Raw genomic sequence first — 13,089 nt, 5'->3', positions numbered from 1 at the left:
TTAAATCGCTGTGCAAAGTGTCAGCCATAAAAATGGGGTAGAGGTGAGGGTTTTATCTCTCCAGCAAGTAAGAATGGATGATGCAGCTACCAGAGTCAATGGCAGTATTCAAATTATAGGTAAAATTAACCCCTCATGGGAAACGAGGAAAGGGTTTAGTAAATGAGACAGTCTCACATTACTCAGGTAATAACCTGTCTGCCATTGAGTCTGTATCTCTTCCATGTTTCAAATGACAAGATTTGTCAATTGAAGCCTTGTATGAAAGATTATGGTTGAGGTTTTCTAAAGCAGGGAAACGGCACAAGATTTTTCCTTGGTTTCAGTAGAATAAGACCTGGCCAGAGAGGGATCAAAGCTGAATTTAAACAAGAAAAAGAAAACCCAGTGCACTCAGGCAGGACACAACACGTACATTTGGGTGGCAAAGCCAGACATTTCAAAGTGTGAGGTAACAAAACAGGTGCTTGCAAGCATCGGATTGGATTGTACAGCTTGAACTTTGGAACATGTGACCAGATGCCAGTCATGATGAGACTGGGAGAAAGTGACAGCAAGGGTTCTGTGTCTCCTTTGCATTTGGGCAGGGCAGCCAGCTGAGAGCGGCTGGAGCAGGGAAGCTGTGCTGGAGGGACTGCAGTCCGAGTCTCCCTAGGAAGAGGCAGGTAACCTGTTGAAGCTTCCCACACACGACTTGAGAAGCCTTTGCAATCCTTATTCATAAGGACATCTCATGCCTGTCTTACAGAAGGACCAACAGGGAAAAATAATTAGGAAAAAACAGCTTTTATTTGATACTTTTATTTATATGCAAAACAGCTCACCATTCATGAGAGATATGAAAAACGCATCAGATAGAAACCAGATTTATCTATTTTCACTACAAAATATTGCATTATATAAAGCAACATAGACACACAAAAAAACCCTGAAAAAGACTAAAATCTTTGGATAGCAGATGTGTTTTTTTTTTCTTTTTTGTCCCTAAAATGCGCTTCTTGTTTTAAGAGATTCACAGCAAAGAACATGAAATATTTTCAGGTTATAGAATTTTTTTGGTTGTCACAAAGGAAAGCAGTCCTGGATTTACTTTTCTTTCTTTTTTTTTTTCTTTTTTTTTTAGGAAAAAATGTCCTTTCCTAAAAATATACCACACACATACACACCCACGCTCACTCCCACACACATGCATGTGTACACACACACACATATACACCCACAAAGAAACTACTTCCCTTATAAACGATTTGCAAAGTACTTTTCAGACGCAACTATAGATCAGAATAACAACAAGTTTAAAAAAAAACCCTCTCCTAGTTAAGTGCTAGTGGTTGTTGATCCCACACAAGGAACGAAAGAAAAAAGGTCAAGAACAAATGCCTTGATATATATAAAATATACTTATAAACAGGGAGGGAGGGGAGGTTTGTGGTACACAAGTGCAATATAATTGGAGGGAAAAAATAAATTAAAAAGAAAATAAATTGAACACTGTATTGATCCCAACAAACACTCATAAAGTCAAACATAATATTCCACAGGAGAAAGTGTAAACACCCGACTATAGAAACCAATTGGCACGAAGTATCCAAAGTAAAATTGCCACCACTCTGAAAAATAAATAAATCTTGAAAAAAATAAATTGTCAACTCCTTCTACCATAAATAAAAAATAGTTATTTTTAACTGCACCCATGGGTCACACGTTTAAGGTCACAAGTAGATGTTTTTGGATATATATAAAGGGGCACTTGACAGCCTGAAGAGACAATCCGGTTTTACATTTCTCTTCGAAAAGCTGGCTCTCGACCGGGCGGGAGCCCTCCGGGGCGGGGAGCACAAGCAGCGGGGTCCCCCCCGCCCCGCCGCCCGCCCCGGGGAAGGCGCTGCCCGCCGCGGCCGGACCCGGGGCGACGGGACTGGGGGTCCCGGGGCTCCGGGCGTCCGTCGGGCGCTACACGTCCAGCACGTGGTTGAGATAGGAGATGTAGCAGATGGCGAGGCGCAGGATCTCGATCTTGGAGAGCTTCTTGTCGGGGGGCAGGGTGGGCAGCAGCTTGCGCAGCTCGGCGAAGGCCAGGTTGAAGGCCTCCACGCGGATCCGCTCACGCGTGGCGTGCGCCGAGCGGTACTTGGCCGTGGCGCGGCGCCGCCGGCGCTTCTCCTCCCGGCTCAGCGGCGGCGGGTGCAGCCCGGGCCGGACCCCGCCGCGGCCCTCCCCGCCGCCGCCGCCGCCGCCCCGGCCCTCGCCGCCGCCGCCCTCGGCGGGCTCCGGGTCGGAGACGCAGCAGCTGAGCGCCTGGGCGTCCGCGCCGCCCAGGGACTCCGGGTCGGAGGGCGCCGAGGAGGGGTGGTCGGAGTCGGCAGCTTGGTCCGGGCTAAGCATCATCTTGGAGGGGGCGGAGGAGCCTTCCCGAGACAGAGAAGCAAAGAGAGCGGGTCAGGGCCCCGGCCCCGGGATACAGGGGCAAGGCGGGGAGCAGGGACACGGGCACGGACACGAGGGACATGCCGGTCCCCGCGCCCTGCCCCTGGCGCCGGTACCGCCCGACCGGGGCGGGGGGAGAGCCGGGTGGACGAGTTGCGGCTCCTTCAGAGAGTACTAATGAGAGCAATATCGGGGATAAACGATACCCTCATTTATCCATCCCTTCTCTAGCGTTTGACGGCAGCTTCAGCGGAATATACTTCCTGCCGTTATTCCCTGCGCTTCCTTGGGTCTTGAAACAGGCCCAGAGAGCAATAGAAGATTTTTTTTTTTCCAAGCAAGCTAATATCCAGTGTTCCAATAATATGTTGATTCCCCGCCCCCCTCTCCGTCCAGGCCCCCAATTTTAATATTGTCCTTTCTAGCCTGCCAGTTTCTGCTTAACTGTTTCTCTTTCGGAAACACTCTATGGGATCCAGGCTACAGACACGATACTTTTAAATACACAGCTCAAGGCTCCACAAATATAACAAGGCCAGTGGGGAGATTTATTTCCCCAATCCCTACGGGATCCGATGTATCTGCTAGGCTCTTCTCTCTGCTCTTTTTTCTGTGCTCCTTCTTTTTTTCTTTTTCTTTCTTTCCTTTCCTGATGCTAATCGTGCAGATAGCGATTTGCTAGCGATCAAATGGGAATGTTTGGAGAGTTTCCGTTTCCTAAGCGTCGAATTCAAAAAGAAACAAAACCTCAAAGCAGAGGCCGAACTTTTCCATCCCTTTAAATTTTCCCTCCTCTCCCCTCCCTGCGCGAAAAGAGGGGGAGGCTAAATAAATAAATAAATAAATGCGGACGTGCCTTTCAAAAGAAAATTGAATCGTATCTTCTTGCGGCCTCACAGAGCACCATCTGTCATGTAGACAGCAATACAAATCCGAGCGCGTCCGTGGACATGCCGGCATGTAATAAAACAATACATCAGGCAACTAGTGAATAACCTTGGACACAAATGTGTGTGTGTGTGTGTGCGTGCGTGCGTGTGTGCAGCTGGGGTGTTGAGCGAGGTGGGGAGCGAGCCTGATGGAGGAGGGAACATCGCATCCTCCCTTCCCCCGAATTAAGATTGCAAACTATTTCCACATAAAGTTTCCAGGGAAAGTCCCTTTCAGGCCTCAGACCCGGTTCGGAAAAATGAACTATATTATTATTGTGGTAATAATAATAACAACAACAACCACATGGGCAGGAGGAGTTCTCCCCAGGCAGGGATAGAGCCAAGCTGCCCCCAACGGGGCGAGACGCGGGGCACGCGTGGCGGGGCAGAGGGGCTCCGCTGGGGGCCGAGGCTCAGCGCTCCCCGGGGTGCGCAGGCAGCCAGGACTGGGGAGTGGGAGAGAAGAGCTCTTCCTTCTCTGGGAAAGGGCCGTCTCTTGCCAGGCCCGTCGGAAACGCTTCCTCTTCGATTTTTAATAAGGAGCGTTAATCAGGCCCACAAGGCAGGGGTAGGGAAAAAACCCATTAGCGCGCAAGTCAGGTATCAGTGATCTCGTGAGGCAAAAAGATACAGAGGAAAGGTTTAAAATCACCTTTCAACTGGCACCCAAGCGAGGGGGCTTATGCAAAAAGCAGGTTAGAGAGGCAGGATTTGCAGGGCGATTGTACGAATACGGGCAATTAAAGCGGTGATTCCTGAAGAAAGTTGCTTAGAGGTTTCTCTAATGGTGTGTGTTGAATTTTTCGCTTTGATTTGGATTTATCTGTACGGTGAGGCTTGGCGAGCTGATCTGCAAAGAGGGTCTTTACCCCCTCCCCCCTCTCTATTTTTAAAAAATTATTTTGTTATTATTATTATTATTATTATTACAGTAAACCCATGCTCCCTGCTACCTGCAAAAGGGAAAGATATTGTTAAGGCTGCTTACCTCGGCGGAGTTGTTTGGATAGCCTCTCTCTCCAGGTCCCCTCGCCCCCTCGGCGATTTCTTTACAGTTCAAATGACCCTTCGGGAGCGGAGCATGGAAAAATTAAAAAATCAAAATCAAATAAAATTAATTACGAGCGAAAAAGTGTCCTGCTCGAATGGGGAAAGGCAGATCTCATCCCTCGCCGCGGCCTCCAGCGCTCCAGAGACGGGAGATGTTATACTGTCGTGTTTGTTTGCGGAGTATAAATATCAACTTAAGTTACTTACGATGCATCAGGGGAGAAAAAGCGTTTCCCCATCAAAGTCCTCCTCCGCCCGTTTGTCCGGGGCAGCGGCTTCAGCGCACCGGCGGCTTCGGCCGGTCGGTTTTAGAGGAGGAAAGTGCCCTCTCCCCCGCTTTTCTTCCTCCTCTTCCCCGACCGCGATAAATAACAAAAGGGATGCGGCGACAGCACCGGCACCGTCCGGGATTATTCTCTCTCTCCCGCCCCCTGAGCCTCTCCTTCCCTGCGGCAGCCCCGCCGCTCCCGGGCCGGGCCGGTGGCGGGGCCCGGGGCGCGGAGCCCGGAGCCCGGGGCGCGGAGCCCGGCGCGGCGCTGCCGGCTTTGTTCCGCCGCGGCCCGGCGCACAGGCACGCCGCGGGTCGGGGTAACAATGCGTCGCTCCCTCCTTTCTTCTCTATTCTTTTTTTTTTTTTTTTTTGGGGGGGGGGTGGGGGTTGTAACGTGAGGTTCTGTTAATTCACCGGTCCGGCGGAGAGGGGCAGACGCCGTCGGAAAATGAATGTTTGGTTTAGTTCTTCTTCTGGTCCTTCAAGAACTGGCGAGGGGAGAAAAAAAAGGATAAACGAAACCCCCATCCGTCCCTGAGCTTCCTAACTCCTCCTGCATCTTTCGAGTGAAAAATAAAGGAAAATATGCGAACGCTGAAAAAGAAAAACAAAACGAAATAAACGAAAATCTCGGCGCGGGTTCGGAGCGGCTGTGAGAGATAACGGCGGTGCAGGACAAGGTACGCTCACATGCATAAAAAGAAAGTGCAGTTCCTCCTCCCACCCCTCCCGGAGCGGCAAAGAAGCCAAGGAGGGGTGCGGAAGGTGGCAGGGGCGAGACAGACAGACGGAGCAGAGATGCGTGTGGCTCCACTTCTGGTACCAAAGGGTTTCGCCTAGAGATGGTCGGAAGAGATAAAGGCTCGGAGAAAAGGGGGCGGCATTTTTTCCCTCTTAAATTGGTATTTAATGGGAAAGCCTATTGGACAGAAACCTGGACACGAGTCACTTAATTGGACTTGACATCTGTCACAGTGTGGGAGTTTTCACAGCCCAAATATTTTCAGCAGATCAGATTCTCGCTGAATCTGTGCCACAAATTATAACAGTCGAGAGCAGCCCATGATATAAACCCTAGCCTCTGGATATACAGTCTCTAGCCATGCTCGCTCCCACTGCCGTCGTCTCCCCCCGCCCAAATATTGGATACCCACTGATCTAGAAAAACACCGCTGGCATTTCGCATGTAAGCTAATAAATAAGCTTTAAACATCAATTTGCATCATGTATACCAAGCTTGTGGAGAATCATCAGACTGGTTTCTTAGTTCGTTTATTTTGGCGGTCCCCCTGCCCTGTCTCCCACCCACCCCCAATCCCAGTGCGTGGCAGGCACGGGCCTGTCAGAGCCAGGGGGACAGAAGGGCTCCCTCACTCCCTCTGCCTCCTGCCCTCCCTGCTCCAGTGCACAGACAATGAGGCGAGGGAGTCAGCCATGAGTCTGTGGCTTTTCTGCTCTCAAGAGACTGGATGGAGCCAGGCCCCTTCGTGCCTGAGTCAGGGGATGCCTGTGACCAAAGTGACTCCTCTTGCTGTCACCCTGCTCCAGCCCCTGCCAGATGGCAGTGCCTTCTCTGCTCTGATCCCCATTACCCTCCCTGCACATCCCTTCAAATGGGTGCCACAGCCACTTTTCTGGGTGTAATCATCTTCTCCCATGGGGACTTTTCTGTGCCAGGAGCCTGTACTGGTGGGCTCCCTTTGGAGCCCCCAGAAAGGGACAGCAGGAAGGGTGGGTAAGACAGAGCAGAACTGATTCTGCTGCTCACCAGCAGCTCAGTGGGTGGTTCTGGGTCCCATCATCAGGAAGCATGGGGGAGAGGTGGCAGGAAGACACTTGCAGGGATCCCTGAAGGTCATCCATATGCAACAGGCTGGAAGATCTCTGAAAGGGGAGAGATTCTGCACTTGATATGACTTACAGGACCTTAACAAGAATGAGTTGAGTAATACCTGAGTAATTTTGGATTTTGTTTATTTTTTTTTTAATGGTGGATAATGTTGCACAGAATATAACCCCCCTGCCTGACACCTGGCCCACTAGGGAAAGAAACGCCTGAAAGTGGATCCTAATAGCACTTCTCCCAGGGAAATTTGGGGATTTATCTCTGTTCCCCTACCCATAACAAGTCTCCAAGGCACCAGGAGGCCATCACTTGCTCTGACCCCACATACTGGCACAGGTTCCATGGATATCCAACATTATCTCAGCAGTGCTTCTGAAAATTCTTGGCTAATCTATTCTTGCCTGCAATGGGACATGCCAGGAAGATTCAGATACAAGTCACTGGGGCTGTGGCACATCCCCAGTCAGCCCACCTTACTGGTAACCTTCACAGGTGCTCTTTGGAGATGAGGATCTGAGCCATTCAAGGTCACTGTGCACCACATTCCAAGACCCAAGATCCTATTCCATCAAATGACCATGATCCCAGACTTAAATGAGAAAGCTGTGGAGGAGACCTCCAGCTTTTTTTTGACTGTGGCTCAGTGCTGGGGGCTTTGGCTTGCAGTGCTCCCCAAGGTGTAAGTCTGAGGCCTCAGCCCACAGAAGCTGCAGGTGATGGAATAAGTAGCTGGCTAAGGCTGCCACAGATAACAGCCAGGAAGCTGCTAATTCATGCAAGCCACCCTGCTCTCTGCTACAGATGCTGTCATCATATGGCTTGCTTTTTAGTTTTAATTTTCAGGAAAAGACCACACAGTTGCTTCACAAGGCTGTTCAGTTATGATGGACATTTTTGACACCTCGTAAAGCACTGGTTACTGCCCCTGGGATTCTATTACCCCACTGCTCCACTACCAGATGTCTTAAATCTAGAGGATCCCAGTTTGCCCTGGGCATGCCAGGCCCGGGGTGTCTTCCCAAACCTCTCTGCTGGGATACTGCAAATCTTCTCACATCAACTGCAAGACCCAGGGTTTATATCTTTAGAGTTCCACTTTGAAAAGGAAGGATGACTATAACTCTCCCTCAACCATTTTTTGTCTTTTCCCTTGGAAATAGCTCACAGCAAGTGGAGATCTGCATGTTGGCAATCAGCATGGTCCCAAAGAAAGCTGCACAGATGCAAAGCCACCTTATGATTTATATCCCCAAATACACACAGAGCCAGCCACAAGTCTATGCTTGGCCTCTTCATTAAGCAAGCACCTCACTGGCATCAAGGCAAGCTAATATTCCTACATGGTTTCAAAGATGCCCTCAATGGCATGAACAGCATTGATTTGGCTTTTCCAAAAAAAGGTGGAACTGCAACCTACCTTGCAACCTAGCCTTGCAGCACAGGTAGACATGAGTCTCCTGAAGGAGAATTTGGGATTTCATTTTGCCATGCTGGAGGGCTGTAAGGGAGTCATGAACATCTCTTCTTCTTTACCTGGCTTGAGATGTTGCCTGGCTGAAGGTACAGGAGAAGGGGAAGTGGATTCCTGTGGACAACACTGCAGCTCACACTGCTCCTTCCAGCAACCTCTTAAGTTTAATGAGAATGACAGAAGACAGAAAAAGACTCAGTATGAACAAAGCCACATCCAGCCTTTGTTGGGGCCATCTCACTGAAAAGCAAATCAAGAATCATTCTATTTTGACTTCCAGTGCTTGCTGACAAGCTGATAAAACCTTATGAACTAGACTGCTCCCTAGGTAAGTCCTAACACAGAACTAATATTAGTTAATTTATTAATGATAGCAAATAAAAGTTGCCCACTCCTGTGAGACTTACAGTAAAGTGTCACAGGCCACTAAACAATATCAAGTCATAGGTGATACTGAATTTGTGACAGAGACTCACAACTCATGGTTTTTCAGGCTTCAGTGGAATCAGACTTTGAAATGGCAAGATTCAGAAGAGGATTGTCTTCAGGATGTAGTACAAAGACACAAGACAGAAAACAGTACTGCCACATGATGATCTTTTATGAAAAGAGGGCACTTTCTTGTGTGAACATCTCATATTCACATCAGACAATGATTTGAAGGTGATGTCATTTGTGAGAATAGTCTTGGTTAGTGGGTAGCCTCTAAAAGTCTAAAAGGGTGAAGCACTAACACCCTGAAGTGGCCATATGTCCCAAGGAGATGTCCTTATGGCCCAGAAAAGTAGAACAATGAAAGAATCCAACTGCTCTCTTCAGCACTGGGCCAGGTATTAGGTAATAATTTTTCACTTTCAGCTTGAGCAAATCTCTCAGGTCTGCCATGGGGAGACATCAAACATGAGAAGCCAGGATGCTGCTTTTATGGTGTTGCTTGTCAGAGCAGAGCTGCACTTCCATTACCTCCATGTCCTCTGTCTGCTGAAGGACAGCTTTCTAGGATGCTTGAGAACATCCATTCTCTTTTATAGCGTACGCCATTCTCGTTGCTGGCATATGCTGCCCATTGAAATAAATGGAGCTTGTCACTCTTGGATGTGTTCCTTGGAAATAAACGGTCAAACAAATTAGAACGCTGAGCCATGAAAATCCTTGTCCTTTTGAAAAATCTGTGCTGGATGTAGCTCATGGTTTCCTTAGACATTTGGGTGATATTTTTTTGTTTTTCCATTGGTCATGTTTACTTTCTCTGAGGCTGTTTTAATAGCAGGTCGAGAGCTTTGAGGCTGCTGGCAGGAACAGCCTGCAGCTGGGTAAGGGGAAAAAATAGTGTCTCATGAACAGAGGTACTAGGGCCACCAGGTCTGGATGTGAGGACCTGGCTGACCTTCACCCTGGCTGAGGACTGCCAGTGTTTGTGGGGACAGGCAGGACCCTCAGCTGCTCCGTCGCAAATACGAGTGTGACTTCCCTGGGAGTGGCTGCTATGTTTAAACCAGTAGTCTCCAGTTGAGATGCATGGCTTTTGGACAAAATCCTCTTCTTTTTTGTCTTATTGCAGCTTTGGTTTTTGTCTCTTGGTCTCCACTTCCAGTCTTTTCCTTTGCTTGTTGGACTAGAGGAGACACGGCATTAAGATCCAGCTGCCACTGTAAAGAGCCAGGTATGCTCATGTGGGTGGTCATGCCCCTTCACTGCCACATTGTCTTGACCTCTCCAAAGATTGTCCTTGTGATGTCAGTGAGTATTCAGAGCTCTCCTGAGAGAAGGGTATTTTGAGAAATGGAGGATGATGAGGAGTTTTTAAAGGGAGAAGGGACTACTGTGAGCATCTCCCCGCAGGCTGAAGGTTATGGGACTTCCCTCTTCATTTCCTTTAGGAGCATTTTTCAGTAATAATACCCATTCATGGTTTAAACATTGATGGTGAAGGATTCCCAATGATGCCTGGAAAGTTACTTCATCAGCTGTTTCTCCCCACTGTTGGAAACACTGATGTGAAAAATGAGTATGCACAGCTGCAGCATCCAGCTGTGGGATTTTCTTGGCCCCTGGATTAAGACTTCTCTTTTATTATGTTATCAGGTTTAGGTGGGATTTTGTAAACAGGCATATGCATGTGTGCTGTACTGCTTATATGTCTGCATACACCAGTTATTAGCTTGGACTTTCTGGTCATGCAGAGCATAGCTACAGTTATTGCTGCTGCTCAGGTCAAATGTCTGGGAATTTTGGACAAACGGGAAAATTCCACCTGGGCAAACATTTCAGACAGAAAGAGAAGACATGCCTGACTAAACCCAGACATTGTTGGTACTTCCTAGGTCAGTATTCATTAGTAGTGGCCATATCAATTCTGCAGCCTTCTTTTTGTTAAACTGAACAAGATTCAATGCCTTGTCATTATGCAGAAGAGACCAAGTCTGTTCTATTTCTAAGGTTGTTCTGATAATGGGATCTTTTCCATTCTTCCTGTCCATCTTCCTAGACCAGAAATGTGATGCTTAGCATGCCAAGCTCGAAATGTAGAACAAGAAATACTTACTGTATTAATACTTACTGTATTAATACTGTACTTACTAATTACTTATTAATACTTACTGTATTAATACTTACTGCATTAATGCTGTATTTATACTGTACTTACTAATTACTTATTAATACTTACTGTATTAATACTTACTGTATTAATACTTACTGCATTAATACTGTATTTATACTGTACTTACTAATTACTTATTAATACTTACTGTATTAATACTTACTGTATTAATACTTACTGTATTATTACTTACTGTACTCTACGGTGTGTCTGCAAGACCCTAATGCAGCCTTGATGCTCCTGGAACAGATTTATTAGGAAATCATATCACACTAAAATTATGGAAAACACATGTAAAAACCGAAGAATGTCCACAGTAGCTTAGATCAAAGGTATCTTGTTTACAGCATTACCAAAAGAGGGAAACCTGTAAGAATAACATAAATCTACAGTGATACTGCCCTCAAATAGTGCCCTGACATCCAGTTAATTAAAGTTTAATGCACTAGATGAATTTTCCTTTTCTGAATTTGTCAAGTTGTGGTTGGAATGCAAGTGACTTTTCAGCATCCATAATTTTCCATGGAAAGGACTTCTCTGTGAACCATGTGATTTAGGTAAATGCATAAAAGGATGCTTGTAAACATGTTTGCAAATAAAATAGCCAAATTTGCTGAATTACTGTGGCTTCTACTGCTGATGAGCACATGAAGAGTAGCATTGAGTATGTGGGCAGTAGTGCCTTATGTTTTCAGTGAATGAATTTGGTTGGAAGCATAAACAGTGGGTGGATTAAAGCCAGTGAAGAAAAAGAGGAGGAATCTCCTGCGGTCTGGGTAAGAGGAAGGAAGCAAGACCAAGACCTGTTCCTTGAAACTGATCACCTTTAATTGACCTGGGCCAGGGTCTGAAAGTGAGACCAGTCATGCACAAGCACACACAATCCCTATATAGGTTGGAGCCATGGAAAGCGTCCATGTAGATTAAGCACTAAAGGAGTTAACAAAAAAAGCCAGAAACAGAGATGTGTTAACCTTTACAATGAACTCGATAGCAATCCCCACACATAAATGACTAGTGAGGAATTTGTGAATTAAGTAGGACAAATAGGAGGAACTTGGTGATTTTTATACATGCCTGATGCACTAAATGGGGAGTGTGGGTTTATGTGGCTCCCAGACACACACAGCTGGCAGGCAGCAGTCAGTGAATTGAGGGGGAGGCAGACACCGTGTGCTTTGCCACTGAGGACCTTACCTGTGCACATGTGTGCAACTGCTGGCTGCCAGGGTGAGGAAAGAAAAAGTAGATGTCAAGTGTAGCTGGCAGCCAATGCATCTGTCTTCTGTCTTTCACTCACCCACAGTCGAGGTGGAACTTGGCTATTTTTAAATCTGATGTCTGTGTGTGTAGCCATGGGGAATGCTCTTTCCTATGAAAAAGAAAAAAAATAGAAAAAGAAAAAAATAAGATTTTTGCAGCCACCTGCATTCCATAAGCAGATGTTTCTCCCTCTATTGATGCCAAGCACCCCAGCCCACAGGCTTCCTTTCTTCACTTGGAAGCAGAACTTATAGAACAAAACCCAGTGATCATTACTGGACTGCTTAGGCCAGTAGACCTGGGAAGTAAAGCTGCCATGCTTTTCTTACCTTACATGCAGGGTAAGAAGGGCCTCACAGGAGGTTCCTCACAGGTACTCTGCCCAGTTCGGTGTCTTTTCCCCAGCCATGGCCAGTATCAGCATCTCCTGGAATGACCAGGAATGTTTTCACCAGCATGCGGAGTGTTCAAAACCATTTTATTTCTACTTGTATAGCTTAGGCCAGCTGTAACTGGCTTTATGCTGGCTTCTGTGAGTTGTATGGTCATTCCTGGTAAAGGAGGAAAATTGATTTATTCCAAGAAGTCATTCAGGCCTAACAAATTGTTTTTCCTATCAAAATTATTCTAGGGAATAAAATCAGGTGTCTGAAAAGCCACTCGTTTCCCACAGAGGCATACACCATATCCTAGGCTCCATCCCTGTGCAGACTTAATGTCCTCCAACAGCTGCTCCTCCCTTAACTTCCAGAGCTCTGGTTCTCTGGTCCTGAGCATGTGGAAGGTGGTGCTGGATCTTCTGTGTCTTCAATAATTTCCACTGACCACCTTCTCCATTTCACTGAAGCTATGTAGCACTGGTGTCCTGATTTTTGAGATTCTCTCTGAACTTAAACCAACTAGGTCACTAACTGCTGGATGGTCCTCTCCTTCTATTCCCATGATTTTGAACTCTGTCTTTTGGTGTGGGCTCTCGACTTGGTTTTGCATCCTCTTCTTTGACATGTTTCCTCATATCTTTCTCAATATGAAATTTGTCCATTGGACACTGTTATCCTTCCTGCCTGGAGCCCCTATTTTCCCTTTTATTTCTCCATGCTGCTATTTGTTATTGTTCATCATAAACTCTTCTCAAACTACCTGGTTAGGTGGTCCCTTGTTTGAAGGGGAGAAGTCTTAACAAGAAGACTGGCTGGTGAGGACTCAGTCCAAGTGAAGAACACAGCT

At 46.9% G+C, this 13,089-nt stretch overlaps 1 protein-coding gene and 1 long non-coding RNA gene across 3 annotated transcripts in view; both read right to left on the bottom strand.

Annotated features, from left to right (window-relative positions):
* Positions 1 to 770: 770 nt before the first annotated feature.
* NHLH2 (nescient helix-loop-helix 2) lies at positions 771 to 5,728 on the bottom strand. 2 transcript variants are annotated; one of them, XM_077174273.1, is made up of 3 exons: positions 4,617 to 5,728; positions 4,348 to 4,425; positions 771 to 2,408 (listed from the first exon to the last, which is right to left on the bottom strand). In XM_077174273.1, exon 3 carries the CDS (start codon positions 2,386 to 2,388, stop codon positions 1,954 to 1,956), a length of 435 nt encoding a protein of 144 aa, XP_077030388.1. In that variant the 5' UTR covers positions 2,389 to 2,408; positions 4,348 to 4,425; positions 4,617 to 5,728; the 3' UTR covers positions 771 to 1,953. The 2 variants fall into 2 exon arrangements, with proteins under 2 accessions (XP_077030388.1, XP_054483915.1); XM_054627940.2 differs by having other exon boundaries at positions 4,348 to 5,728.
* A 5,064-nt stretch (positions 5,729 to 10,792) lies between these two features.
* The window catches only part of LOC143693387 (uncharacterized), a 38,954-nt gene continuing 36,657 nt past the window's right edge, over positions 10,793 to 13,089 (bottom strand). The window contains exons 3-5 of the long non-coding RNA XR_013181017.1: positions 12,192 to 12,289; positions 11,797 to 11,971; positions 10,793 to 10,839 (exon numbers count right to left, since the gene is read on the bottom strand). This is a non-coding gene — a long non-coding RNA (uncharacterized LOC143693387). The remainder of the gene's footprint in view (positions 10,840 to 11,796; positions 11,972 to 12,191; positions 12,290 to 13,089) is intronic.

This window comes from Agelaius phoeniceus, chromosome 2 (genome assembly GCF_051311805.1).
Source record: "Agelaius phoeniceus isolate bAgePho1 chromosome 2, bAgePho1.hap1, whole genome shotgun sequence".
In the NCBI taxonomy this organism is placed as follows: domain Eukaryota; kingdom Metazoa; phylum Chordata; class Aves; order Passeriformes; family Icteridae; genus Agelaius; species Agelaius phoeniceus.
The sequence above is the reverse complement of the archived record's forward strand: the minus strand, read 5'-3'. Positions and strand labels throughout refer to the sequence as shown.

Bases quoted from the DNA above. Each gene is read 5' to 3' on its own strand.
- NHLH2 (XM_054627940.2), bottom strand. From the start codon at position 2,388: ATGATGCTTAGCCCGGACCAAGCTGCCGACTCCGACCACCCCTCCTCG.